Source organism: Podarcis filfolensis (assembly GCF_964270895.1).
Source record: "Podarcis filfolensis genome assembly, chromosome: 9".
In the NCBI taxonomy this organism is placed as follows: Eukaryota; Metazoa; Chordata; class Lepidosauria; order Squamata; family Lacertidae; genus Podarcis; species Podarcis filfolensis.
The window spans coordinates 14132346-14146279 of record NC_139610.1 but is presented as its reverse complement, the minus strand read 5'-3'; the positions used below and the strand labels follow the sequence as shown (position 1 = coordinate 14146279).

Below are 13934 nucleotides of genomic sequence, written 5' to 3'. Positions count from 1 at the left end.
ACAGAAAAGGCTGTCCATTCACCTGTGCATGATTCACTGCCCTAGGGTTTGTGCCTCCCGCCCCCCGCCCCCCCGGTCATTCTGATGCATCACACACAATTGATTCAGTCAATCAGTCCCAATGCCTTCAAACAGCAGGATGGGGACCTGTTGTGTCTTTAAATGATAATGATAGTGATTTTGGCTTCCCTCTTTCCATCAGGAGACATAAGGTGAAAAAACATATTGCCCCCTCCATTCCCCACAGAAAGTGATTGGACTCCCAGTTCAAACCTGCTTCAATTCTGGTGTAAGGATTTGTCGGTTTTGGTTCTCTCAGCTTCTCATTTTCCCCATCTTAAATTCAGTTCTCCCCATTTCTGCATTCATTTGCAACTTTTCAAAATGGAGGGGAGGGGGAAACCTCTTGAAAACTCACCAGCATTTTAGCGCAAAATTCTCTGAAAAAAAACACATTTTTGTGTGCTGTTGTGACTGACGTGCACATTTAGGAAGGAATCCTCTATTGTAATGCATTTTGTAGGTCATTTTCCACCAATATATTCAGTTTTATGCACGCTCTTCCATAAAATATGCATTTTTTGTAAATGATGGTCAATTAGAGACCTGCGTCACAAAATCTGGAAAAGCGCAAATTTCAAAGTATGGCTGTGTTTCACTTCCGCTTTGTTTCAGAAAGTGTGACTACAGCACACTTGCCTTTAAATGTGAACTGAATCAAACCCCACCCCCTCAATCTCACCTGAGAACAGCAAGCTACCTTAGGAAGTGCAGGGAACTCAGCTTTGACCTCTAGCAGAGGGGGAATGACCATTCAGTTGCCACCACTGTCCCCTCTATACTATTCCATGTCTGCTGAATAAGGGAACCTGCCCAATGGTAGGGCCAGCTCTTACAGATTGCTGATTTCCTGCAGAAATACAGGAGATGGTCATTCTCAGTGGCCCCACAATCTCAGGGTAGGACCACATTCTTACTGCTGTGATTGCTGAATTCCTGGTTTGCATAGCTTGTGACGTCCCAGTCCAAATGCAGTCCACCAGCCTGTGACCTGCTTCCACATTTGCTACCTTTAGCAGGAAGCAAAACAGAATATCTTTCTGTATTTTGGTGGGTCTCATTCAGCTTAGTGGCAGAATTCAGCCAAGCCTGTTGTAACACTTGACGATGTTTCCAGGCTACAATTTTGCAGCAGCTGAAGAAGCTGTTGGCAATTATAAGACTCTCTGTCAATTTTAAAAAGTTATCAATTTTATTTTCAACCTTACTAATGCACCACTTAAGGTAATGCATTCCATAAAACTGGACATTAATGCTTAACCTCTCAGACTTGGAAGTCTTATTTTTAGAGAGCAATGTCTTCTTACCAAAGATGTCAATGTTGTAATTGCAGAGAAACATTCAATGTCACGAACACTCAGGAGCCATTTCATGTGATAATTGCAACAGTCAGCCATATAGAAACCAGGCAAACTTATCTGAAGTATCGCAGCCTAGGCTCAGCTTTGCAAATCAGTAAGCCGGATATTTCTATACATCAATAGCTGTACAAGAATGAAGTAAACAAAGGGACGCATTGCAGATTTCAATGCATGATGCATAACTCCATAAATAAAATATTCAGCTGCATCCTAAACCAATTCATTCCGTCCTCAGTAATACAAGTTCATTTGGCATAAAGAAACATAGCAGCAATCGATATTCAAATCTGATGACTAATTAATAATTTCAGATTTCCTGGAAGCTACTAGTGTGTGCCTTGCTGTGTCATCAAATAAATTAAACTTCAGAAGTGTTTCTCATTTTGATTTGTAACTGTTGTCCCGGTTTGCTATAAGAGAGAGCCAGTGCTCAGTGGTACAGCATCTGCCTTGCATGCAGAAAGGCTCAGTGCACAGCAGCTCTGGTTTAAAAAAGAGATTTCAGGTAGCAAAGTTGGAAAACCTGCTGCCACCAGAACAGACAATAGAGCATTCAGTGAACTGACTCAGCAGAGAGCAGCCTCGTGTGTTCAAAATTAACCTATCTTTGTTCTATTTCAGTAGCTCAGTTCAAACATCACCTCTGCTAGGAAAGTGCAAAGGCTCGGGAGCTTCCTCCTCCTCCCTTTCTTCTTGGTTTGGAAAGTTAGATGTCTGCAGAAAGCTTCCGTGCTCCCTCCTTACTCCTTCCTTCTCTCCCTTTGTGTATAGGTTCCTCTCCTCCGTTTGCTGCTGCGCACAACCAGTGCTTGTTGTGACATCCAAAATCAGGCAATCTCCGGTGCGCATTTACCATGGCTGCATTCAAACCATGGTGAAAAGCCCAGTCGACTGCTGCATACCAGAAAGGAGAATGGGAGGCAGCGGGGAGATCAGTACATTGCCAATGCGCTGGAAGGAGTGGCAGAGTTCCTATGCCAGTGCATTTACACTGCACAGAGGTCCCAATTGCCTCATCCCTCCTCTTTTCTTCCCAGCAACTCAGCTGCTTTTTTGGGGGGGTCACATGAGCACTGACACCCCACCATCTACTGCTACTCTACACACACATGCATCAATAAATAAAGGGGTTTTTTTTAAGAAGAAGAAGAAGTAATTGTTCTTTCATCTGAAGGGTTTGGATTTCAGCTCTTGTGAAATGGTTTTGCAAAAGCACATGGACACATGAACTGATGGCAACAGGACATGGAAGCATTTGGCCTCAGAATGAGACTAAATTCAAGCACATTATTACATGCACATGCAAAGTAGACCAGCTTGTTAAATATGGCAGATGTACCAGGTTCCCTAAGGTGTTACTTTTTTTCTGACTGTGGTTAGTCTGTGTCCAGACTTGCTATCCATGTGGTCTTTGCTCGTTGCAATAGATTCTGAGGCGCATTCTAAGGATTGTTTCTCCATACAGGGAGGGGGAAACAAGACACCAGTTGATGTTCATAAGTGCTTTGTAAACCAACTTACAAACGAAACCCTTTTATCAGTTTACACACAGAAAGAGACACCTCTTGGGCTGTACCAGCAATAGCTTCAACACGGTCCACTAGCTATGTCTTGTGATACAGAAGGCCCAAGATAGTCTGTGTGTTTGTAGTCCCAAGGTGGGAAAACCAAGAAGATGTTTATTATCTATCTGCATTATACTTTTAAAGCAGTATCATCTCACTTTAAACAGTCATGGCTTCCCATCCAAAGAATCCTGGGAACTCTAGTTTCTTAAGTATGCTGACAGTTGTTAGGAGACCTCTGTTCCCAGAGAGGTTTAACAATCAATCTCTCTTCTCAGGAAACTCTGGGAATTGTAGCTCTGGGAAGGGAATAAGGGGTCTCCTAACAACTCTCCCCACCCTTAACATAAGGGACGCAGGTGGCGCTGTGGGTTAAACCACAGAGCCTAGGGCTTGCCAATCAGAAGGTTCGAATCCCCACAACGGGGTGAGCTCCCATTGCTCGGTCCCTGCTCCTGCCCACCTAGCAGTTTGAAAGGACGTCAAAGTACAAGTAGATAAATAGGTACCGCTCCGGCAGGAAGGAAAATGGCATTTCCGTGCACTGCTCTGGTTCGCCAGAAGCGGCTTAGTCATACTGGCCACATGACCCGGAAGCTGTATGCCGGCTCCCTCGGCCAATAGAGCGAGATGAGCGCCGCAACCCCAGAGTCGGTCACGACTGGACCTAATGGTCAGGGGTCCCTTTACCTTTACCTTTAACAACTCTCCCCACCATTAATGGACTACAGTTTCCAGGATCCTTTGGGGGAAGGCAAGAGTGTTTTAAAGAGGTACAATGCTGATTTAAATGCATAGTGCATAGGTCCTATATATGCCATAATATATGGCTGGTGAAGTGTGCTTAGTTTGGTGATTTATGAGTTACGGTTTATATTCATTGGCTTCCCGTAGTAAAGAGAAACCCATTGGGGAAGATGGCAAATGACACATGTTTGCATGAGTAACCCACAGGGCTCTTTCACGCCAATATAATCTTATATCTCCTTTATAGTCAGAGTTTACCATTGATCCATAGAGGGGAAATTTACCCTGAAGTAAACAAAACATGTCTTCAGAAGGCACCTTAGGGCAGGGGGAAAGGGTTTTGTCTTGTACAAATAAACGCCACACATTTCTCGCTCAGATAAGTGACTAATGCAAAAATCTAGTCTAAGTTGTCCACAGAGTATTCCAGTGGGGAAGTTTGCTCTCTGTCAAACTCTCAACAGCTCTTGTGCAGCTTCATGCTAAATAAAGCTTCATTTCCCCCACAGCGCCATCATACCCTACCTGAAGAAGAAAAATAAGCCTAAAATGTGTTATACTAAATTAGAAATATGCTATATGCTAAGTATGCCAAACAGAAGTGTTCTGAAAAGCTGGAACTGTTAGGTTTCAACTTATGCTATATTTCTTCTGTTTCATAATGTCTGAGGTGTAACTTAACACAGGCTGTTCAACTGTTTGAATGTATTACGTTGGAATATCTTGCATTATGTTATCATGTGGAAATGAACTGACAACCAAATCATTGGATCATATACACTGTGGGTTTTTTTTTTAATGTTAGGCTTTTCAAAGACAATCCATGAGCATGCTAGCTCTCGCAGAACATAGGTTGGCGTTATACACAGTGCAAACCATTATATACACTGGTGTGAAGCTTGTGCATGGCTGAAATGGAGAATAGGGCAGGACACATGAGTGGGGGGAGGCAGAAGGCAGTAAGAGACCACCACTGCTATTGAATGGCTACCAAGGGACTGGGAAGACCCATGCCTTTGTGTGGCAGCAGAAAAAGTAGGGGCAGCTGTAGCAGCATTTTTTGGCTCCAGCCCAACTCATGAGCTTCATGGAACATATTTACAGCTGTAAGAGAAGGATCAGTTTCATTTGTTTGATTCAGCATTCCTCAACCTCAGGTCCCCATATGTTCTTGAATGACAGCCCCTATCATTTCATATCATTAGTCATGGGGTTTGTAGTCAAAACAACATCTGAGGGCCCAGGAAGAGAAAAGACAGAATTGTTTCTCAATGTTAGTTCCTTCTAGGACACGGACACATACGTACAAACACACACCACCCTATTGCAGCAGAAAAGCTACATGCACATGATAAATCATCTATATGCACAACCAAATCAATGTTCATTCAAGTCTTACTGACCACTTCGTGACATCTTCTGATGGCCATCCATTGGTATGTGTCACTGGTTGCTCACTACTATGACCAACATTACGTTTTGATCTCAGTGTTTCTCCTAGTGTTCAGGCTAGAATTTATGGTACCATCCCACACTTTAGCATCACGGGGGTGGGGGGTGAGCATTCATAACTGGGCCAAGGTCACCTGCAGCTTTAAAAGTTCATTTTAAAAAGGCAATCATTCTAGTTCAATATGTCCAAAAAGAGATTAATTGCAGTTTGTTCCATTACAAAATGAATTAGTTTGGTTTATGTTCAGTTAACAGTTCAGTTCAAATTAATCCAAAGGATTGTTGGGCAATAATTTTTTGTAAGCATTCAGAATGTTGTAAGTTGCTGCACAGAAGTAATATATAAATTTAAGAGGACTTATACATACAAACACACAGGAATGTGAATTGTTTGTTTTCCCCTGATAATTATGCTATCTAAGATTAAAGAACAAAAGTGTCTAAAGAGGGTTTTTTTAAAGTAAGAGATTAAATGTGAAGATGAACTAGAAATTGTTCAAAGTTCTGCCTCCAAATGAACTTAATTCACAGTTCACCTGGCAATTATAGGAACTACTTTCAAATGTCATTTGGATATTTTTGAACTAATGCTGTGTTAAACTGAATTAGATAATTCCAAGTGCTGAGCTCAACCAGTGAGTTTCATAGCCAAGTTAGGATTTTAAAACCAGTTTTCCAGGCTCTAATTCCTACATGCACCCACAAAGGTATTGCCTGGTACCCAGGGTCACCTCAGTAATTAAGCTTGTAATTAAGCTTGAAAGAAGCATTCTGTTGTAGTCAATGGGATAGGTTGCGGAGTGTGCTTGGTTGCAGTGTGCATAGTGCTCACAACAGTGTCCCACATTTGCAAATGTGCCCATGGACTCCAAAGTTTTGGCAACCTCTGGTCTGTTTTGCATGCTCCCAGGTGTACCTGGCGGGTCCAAGTAGAACTGGGAAAGCCAGCTTTCTGAAATCCTGGAAAGCGTGCTGGTCAGTCTGGACAATAGGGAGCTAGATGGATAAAATATGTGACTTGATATAAAGCTGTTCCTAACCCTATACATCACACTGGCTCTGGCAGGGCACATGGACATATGAAGTTGCCTTTCACTGAGGCTAACTTATATTGTCAACCCTGGCTGGTGATGATGCGCTGAGGTTTTAGGCTGAACCCTGCTACCCAAAAGACCAAGGACCAAACCTGCTTCCTTTTGCATGCAAAGCATGTCCTCAGCCAGTGAGCTATGGCTCTCTCTCTCTATGGCAAGTCAAGGAGTAATATGATTAAGGTTTTCAGATGTTTTCTGATATGTTCTAACAAAAATAAATGACTTAATTTTAAGCCCTGGAATAGCACAGGCAAGCTGCAAATGTCATACGCTTATTTGATTCATTCATCATATCCTGTAGTATGAGTGTAGTCATGTTTACGGGCTTTTTAATATTTTCCAGGCTATCTTTGGCATTCAGCTTTTCATAGACCTTGGAAATAATTATCCCCTAAGAAATAGAAGGGAGACGTTTGAATGTTATATCATAAAATTATGTCTGCGTCTGCAGCAAGCTAGTTTACATTTATTTCCTGCAAAGGAGGAAGTTTCACAATTGTGTAGCTAAAGATTCACAAAGCAAGTTGAGACATTAAAAATCCTTTTCATTATCTCAGAAAATAAATCAGCAGGTGGCCCCAATCTCAAGTTGATGTAAACTATTGTGAGTTAGTGATTTTAAAATTAATAAATAAAGTCAGAAGAATCTTGATCCTGTATCTCTTCTGCTGGCATGGGTTAGGGTTTGGCAGAGGTCCTCCTCCAATTGACTCTGCTGCATTCCACCACCCAGGGAACTCTGCCAACATGGAGACTTCCACTGTTCCCACCCAATAGAAACAATAATTTCCATTGGCAGTGGGAATCATAAAACCTGAAACAGGGTCTTATTGGGTAGGATGGGGTTGGAGAAGAACCAGCCTACGGTTATGGTCCTGCCTCTTTATTTATTTCAATCACACACATACTTATGAGGGACTTACTTCCAAGACAACATGCATAAGAAGAATTGTGTGTGCATGTGGAGACCACTATTTGACCCTATGGAGCCCTGGTGTACTTCCATCTTATTTCGCCTGCTTCTACATGAAACTAGTGAAAAAGTTCATGCTGATGACACCCAGCTCTGTGTCTTGCTTCCATCAGTGAAGTGCCTGGGATTGATGATGGGCTGAAGAAGGGCAAAGAAACTCAAGCTGAATCCTGTGCAGACAGAATGTAGCATTGGTAGATGTTCCAGCTGATCATGGATGTGGTGTTCACCTTTCTCGGGAGGAACTGCAGTCTCTCTAAAGGATCAAGCTACAGCCTGGGGTGGGAGGTCCAACTTCATCTACCTCCATCTCTGGAGAGGTGTCATCCATGGTACATAGATGTCTCCATCTGTTTAGGCCTGGTACACCAACTTCAGCCATTGCTGAGCAGTGAAAGCGTGGTAACAGTGACTCAATTTCTTCTGATTTCGAGCTCTTAAGTACTGCAGTGCCTTTCACATGAAGCAGTCTTTGAACGCTCAACTAAACTTCATTTACTTCAGAACAGAGCTCCTGGCTAGGTTGCTAACTGGACCAGCTCTAAAGAACATTTGGTATGAGTTCTGAAACCGTTTCACTACTGCTCTGTTTCCAGAGGCGTAGGAAGGTCAGGTGGTACCCAGTGCAGAAAATTTCTTGTCACCCCCCCCCATACACACACACATTGAATTTTTATTTTTATTTTTTGCCTGCAAAAATGGTTTTACGTTATTTCATATTTTCTTACAAAGGAGTGCGGATTCTGGGCCTCTGATAACAAGTAGGCGACTATGGACAGATACTTAAAACTACAGGATGGATTGTGTTTTGGCTTGTGTTGTTTTATTTATATTTGTTGCTTATTTATTTAATAAAATTTATTTTAAAAAACCTGCAAAGTGGTTTACCAAAACAAAAACAAAAACAAAAAAAAACCCCACAGCAGTAAAATCAAGAAAAACTGAAATTTCATGCATATCAGTTAATATCTTGACCCTGCTCCACTGAATTGAAATTTCGGTAAACAGCTATTTTCGTGAACAAGGGTCAAGATATTAACTGATATGCATGAAATTTCAGATATAACTATATAATCCCTAGTGCAGTAAGATAAGACCTTCGGACCATTCATTTTCAAAACAAAGTTTTTTTTATGAACCGCCCTAGTAGGGCAGTAATTGTTCCTTGATAATTTGTCACCCCCCTCCATGATGGCACCTGGGGCGACACGCCCCTGTCTGTTTCTAGTTCAAAGTGCTAGCACAGGGGGTGGCTATCCTATGGCCTTCTAGATATTGCAGATTACAACTCCCATCGTCCCCATTGATGATGTTGGCAGGGGCTGATGGGACTTGAGTCCAGCCACACCCAAGTGCCAGAAGTAAGCCATCTCTATACTGGTGCCTTCCTTTTAGGTCCTTTACAGCTTAGGGCATTTGCCCACATGTATTTGCCTGTTTAAGTACCGCCTCATTCTGAAGTTAAAACAGTTGGCAAAGGGATTTGGGGCTGCAGACCTCCCTTGTTTATGGCACCCTCTCTCCAGTGGTGCCATTTTAGTTATTTCAAACTTTTTTTAGCATATTATCATTTATTGTCTTTCTTTAGAGACACACATCTTTCCAAGTTGGCTTACAAAGAATGCCATTAAAATAAAAATAAAATTCAAACAGTATTAAACATCAATACATGAAAAGCTTCTCACTTTATACTATTTCCCCCCATTTTCCTTGCCACTTGCAAATAGGATACAGATGACAGTCCACCCTGGAGTGAGAGGGTTGCTTGGGTTACCTGCATGGTTCTGGGAACATTTGGTTCAAGTGATATTATCCAAACAAATGGATTTCTGGAGACAGTCAGAAGTGCTTGTGTGTTGAATCAAGTGTCTTCCACCAACTGGCAGAATCTGAGATAAGTAAGGAACAGAATGCTCAACCTATGATCTTTTTCTGGCCAACAAAATCAAAGCAAAATAGAAATTTCTTAGCTACAAACAAGCTTTTCCTTGTTCACATCAGACAGGGGGGGAAACAGACATTATCCAACAATCAACCAGCAGCAGGAGACATGAAGGAAAGGAGCTCAGTTTAAAGGGAAAGGGAACTCTCTGTTGTAAATTGTAAAAATCACAGTGGCCTGAAAGTTGATGCCTTACAGTGTGGAAAATATATCTTCCCTCATTTGGTTCCCCACTGTTTCTCTGACCTTTCCATATTAGAGTGGTAGCAGGAGGCAAAAAGGAGGTTGTTTTATTCCTCGTAAGACACTTAGCTGCTAAACACTGAGAATGTGCAAAGTCACACTCACTCAATGGGTTCCTCGAGATTCCATTGCTGGAAATTGTTTCTGCACAGATAATTGATAACAGAAAAGAAAGAAGCACTGAATTAACCAAAGGATGATTAGAAGCATGAATGTTCACCTTGGATTAATACTGCAGTTCTGGATTTTTTTATGAGGTTAAGGGCCGGTTCACCTATGAATGTCAAAGCATTGGTCCATGTAGTATTAGCAGTCTTATATGCCACACACACACACACACACACACACACACACACCAGCTTGTGTACCTGACACCTATTTAACTGGAGATCCTAGGGAGTGAATCTCACACCTTCAACATGCAAACCATGTGCTCTACTACTGAGTAATGTGTGAATGTGCTATCATTGTTCAAATGCCTTCCAATCAGCCAATGGATGTTCAAATAGAACATTCAAGTCATCTAATGGCACTCAAGTGCAATATATGTCATTGGAGGGAGAAACCCTGAAACTCAGCTCCTGCTGCTACCCAGGGCAGAGAAAGGGGGTGGTGAGGGCAGACCGCCCTGGATGTCATCACTGAGGGGGTGACATTTGGCGCACCACCTGCCCATGACTCCCAAGCCTACCCCGAGCCATCAGGGGAAGGGGAGGAGCTGTGCTGCCTTGCCGGAGGCCTTCCCCCCTTCCCCCTTCATTTTGACAGCTCCGTCCCCCATGGGCAGCTCGCTCTGCCCCCCCCCCGAGTGCCTCGCCCCCTGGGACGCTCGCCCTGCCCCATGGCCCTGCCACCAGGTGCACAGCATGTGCACTGCTCCGCCTCTGGCTGCTGCACCAACTTCATGTGGTAATTAAATGGGTAACTAATTGGTATGAAGGGACGCGGGTGGCGCTGTGGGTTAAACCACAGAGCCTAGGACTTGCTGATCAGAAGGTTGGAGGTTTGAATCCCCACGACGGGGTGAGCTCCCGTTGCTCGGTCCCTGCTCCTGCCAACCTAGCAGTTCAAAAGCACATCAAAGTGCAAGTAGATAAATAGGTACCGCTCTGGTGGGAAGGTAAACGCTGTTTCTATGCGCTGCTCTGCTTTGCCAGAAGCGGCTTAGTCATGCTGGCCACATGACCTGGAAGCTGTACGCTGGCTCCCTTGGCCAATAAAGCGAGATGAGCGCTGCAACCCCAGAGTCGGTCACGACTGAACCTAATGGTCAGGGGTCCCTTAACCTTTACCTAATTGGTATGAATGGGAGTCACAAGTAGGAGTCTCATTCACAACCCATTGTTACTATTTGTTAATTTAGAGCAAAATAAAATTAAACCGAATGTACATTTTTAGGTTCGATTTTTCACTTTGTTCCAAAATAAATATACATCCCTAATGGGAGCTCCATTCTGAAATGATCTCAAAATGTGACACTGAAGTAGAGAGCTGACTTTTTCTTTCACTTCTCTTTCCTTTTGTATTGTATAAACATTCTGTGGTATATTTTATTCAGCGCTACTGAAGCTCTTGATGTGTTTCCGTATCAGTGCATCCTCAAATTAGACTTCAAGGTTAAGCCACCCAAATATGTACATAGGACTGTGAAGCAAATCAAAAAATAATAAGGAAGAAATAGATTTTCAAAAATTTTAATTTTACTTATTGATTTTGCTGACAGAAAAATCAATACAGTAGAAGTGTACAGACTTTGAAGTTTGATAATATATTCTCAATACAATAAAGAGGTCAAAACTTCTACCGTATCATAGATTCCACCACCTGAGAATGATTACCATAAGTGGACAGACCACCAGCTTTTTTAAAAAAAATAGCAAAGAACATGTGTGACTTAATACAAAAGGAAGAAAAATGCATATCAATCAATCAGGTACAATCAAGTCAAAGTTAAGTACGTTTAAGTTTCACAGCTTTCAGTGGGAAAGTTAAGTGCATGTTTTTAATTATTCTCACTGAAATCAAGAGGACTTAAAAGTCCTTAACTTTGGCAAGATGGTTTCTCCAAAAGAGTGATCTTTAACACTGGGTTTTGAATATCAGAAAAGGCATATTGTGAAGTCAAGTAATTGTATACATATACAATTTTTTAAAAAAATGAATGCAATGTAATAACCTCATATAAATATATCAGATATAAACCAGCAATCTGAATAAGGTAAATTTATGACTTATGGGTAACCAACGAGTAAAGGCCAGAAAATAAAACCCCCAAAACGGTAGTTAATACTTTAAAATACCTCTGCTTCTCCCATGGATGATGGAAATGTTTGATTTGAATGAGACAATTAGAATACAGGATAATCAGCCTCCCCCTCATCATCTCACAAACCAATAGTTCTAACTTTCATATATGTTCAAATATAATCTTTAATCTTTTGGCTACAAAATATATATATATAGTCTTTGAATTTTTATGACATATTAAGCTTAACAAGGACCAGGAATGCAAAGAGGGTGCCCACATCATGCATATCCCCTTTTAATTAAACCGAAACCCTCTCCTTTTGCAATTGGGGAAAGGCTTTTTTTTATTATTCAATAGCTATAACCTTCCTAACTTCATAAATAAGTCATGACTTCTCAATCACACATTTTTAAATACATATATTTTGGCAGACAAATACTTGATTTTCCATTTTACTGACAGGGAAATTAACAGGGTTATTGTTTTGTCTCTCCCCCCACACACACCCATACATTGCCTTTGAATATCTTCCTCAGCAAACCCAGAGGGTCCAATCCATACTTTCTCAACCAACATTTCTAAATGACGGGTTTTATTCTGATTTCTCAGAATCTGTTCTGAGGTATAGATACCATTTTCTTTGTTGATCTAGCACATGCTTGAGGAATTTTTTTGTTTACCTATGTAGCACAGCTGTTTCTTACTTTCACACATTTTAAACTCACCTCCATCCTCCCCAGTTACTAACTAAAGCACTAATTGTATGAGATTCTTTGACAGCATTCCAGTGTTCTTGGAGGCAGAATGAAGGGGGAGAGATGCCTTGCTCTCCAATTCATAGTTCTACATAAGATGGTATGGGATGCAGTTTGTCCACGGCTGGTCACTCCATCTTACAAAAACCTTTCTCACATCCCTTTGGAGCTCTTGAATTGGTTGAATGTTCTTCCCAAAACACCACAATCCCAAGAGGTAATTTATTTTATCATTTGCACATATATATTTTATTATTTTAAAAAATAAGAATGAATCAGAAGTCAGTTTAAAAAATAATGAGTTTTTTTGCTTTAAATGTCTTTTGAGCTCTGCAGCGACCCCTCCTCTTGGGAATCGAATTTAGGGTGATATTGTCAAACAGGGGTCATGTGTCTTTTTTATGATCCAACATACACTAAGAGTTGGAGCTCCATTCATAAATATTTCACTTACGAGCACATACATTCATTTTACACGATTCCTCAATGTGGCCAGGGGATTGCGTAGTCTGCACTGTATCCACCTATAAAAAATACAAAAATATATGTCTGCTTACCGGGATGTGAGCAGGGTTTAGCTAACCTATTCCTACCACAATGGATTTCACTTCTTAGGAGAGATTCACATCTCCACCCCCTTAAATCCAATCATTAGATTCCATTAGATTTAGATTGTACATAACCATAACATTGCATAGAATTCTTCTTGAGGATGCCACTTTAAAACAGAAAACAGAATTCTGGTCCAGGTTTATTTAATTAAAAACGTACTAAGTTTTGTCTCTCTTTTTTTCTTGGGCTGTTTTAACATTACTTGGGTTTCGTCTGATTTTTTTTTTCCAGCCAGTCCTTAAAAATGTAGCATTTTTGTCCTGAAAGGGGAAAAAATCATGTTGCAGTAGATTACTAAATTATTAGTTGTCTAAGTAAGTGAGATCTAGCATGGGAATAAAGAGGCCAAATGAAATTCATCGTAAGTATCAATGCATTTTATGGTAGAACTAGACACTACGGATGATGTAAGGCAAAGCCAAGAACCCATATGTTGTCCCTGACAAATCAAAATGTGAAATATGAAAGACTTGTGTTGCAGTGCTCTCCCACCCTCCTAGCAAGTGTTCAACAACTGAAGTGTTTGGGCACCTAAAAAACCTGCACTGCAATTATATCCAATTTGCTTTACTCGCTGTTCCAGAGGCTACAGTCTTATACATGCTAAACTGTAAATCCCATTGAATTCAATGGGTTTTGCTTCTGAGTAGACATGTATAGCCTTGATACTGTGGGAAGGGTGTGGAAGAGGAGACATGAGGCAGCTGCTTTCAGCCTCTGCATGTGTCCTCTGTAGCACCGGCTTCCATTCTCAACATCTGGCCTGTGGCTGGCTCCAGTCCACAATGTGAGTGCTCACTCCGAGTCTCTACTTACATCCCAGGAGTGGCAAGTTGCTTTGGGTTTTGAAATCCGGTTGGGTGGTTGCTTCTGGAGGAGCGT

The 13934-nt window shown here is 41.5% G+C and overlaps 1 protein-coding gene across 6 annotated transcripts in view; it reads right to left on the bottom strand.

Annotated features, from left to right (window-relative positions):
- PCDH7 (protocadherin 7) overlaps positions 1 to 13934 on the bottom strand; it is a 410123-nt gene that overhangs the window by 327923 nt on the left and 68266 nt on the right. For 2 of the 6 annotated variants that reach the window (XM_083630150.1, XM_083630151.1), the window contains one exon: positions 11116 to 12964. The exons of the other annotated variants lie outside the window; for them this stretch is intronic. In XM_083630150.1, coding sequence (XP_083486276.1) covers positions 12887 to 12964 — 78 coding nt within the window. In that variant the 3' untranslated portion in view covers positions 11116 to 12886. Of the gene's footprint in view, positions 1 to 11115; positions 12965 to 13934 lie in introns of those variants that run through there. 6 annotated transcript variants of the gene reach the window in all.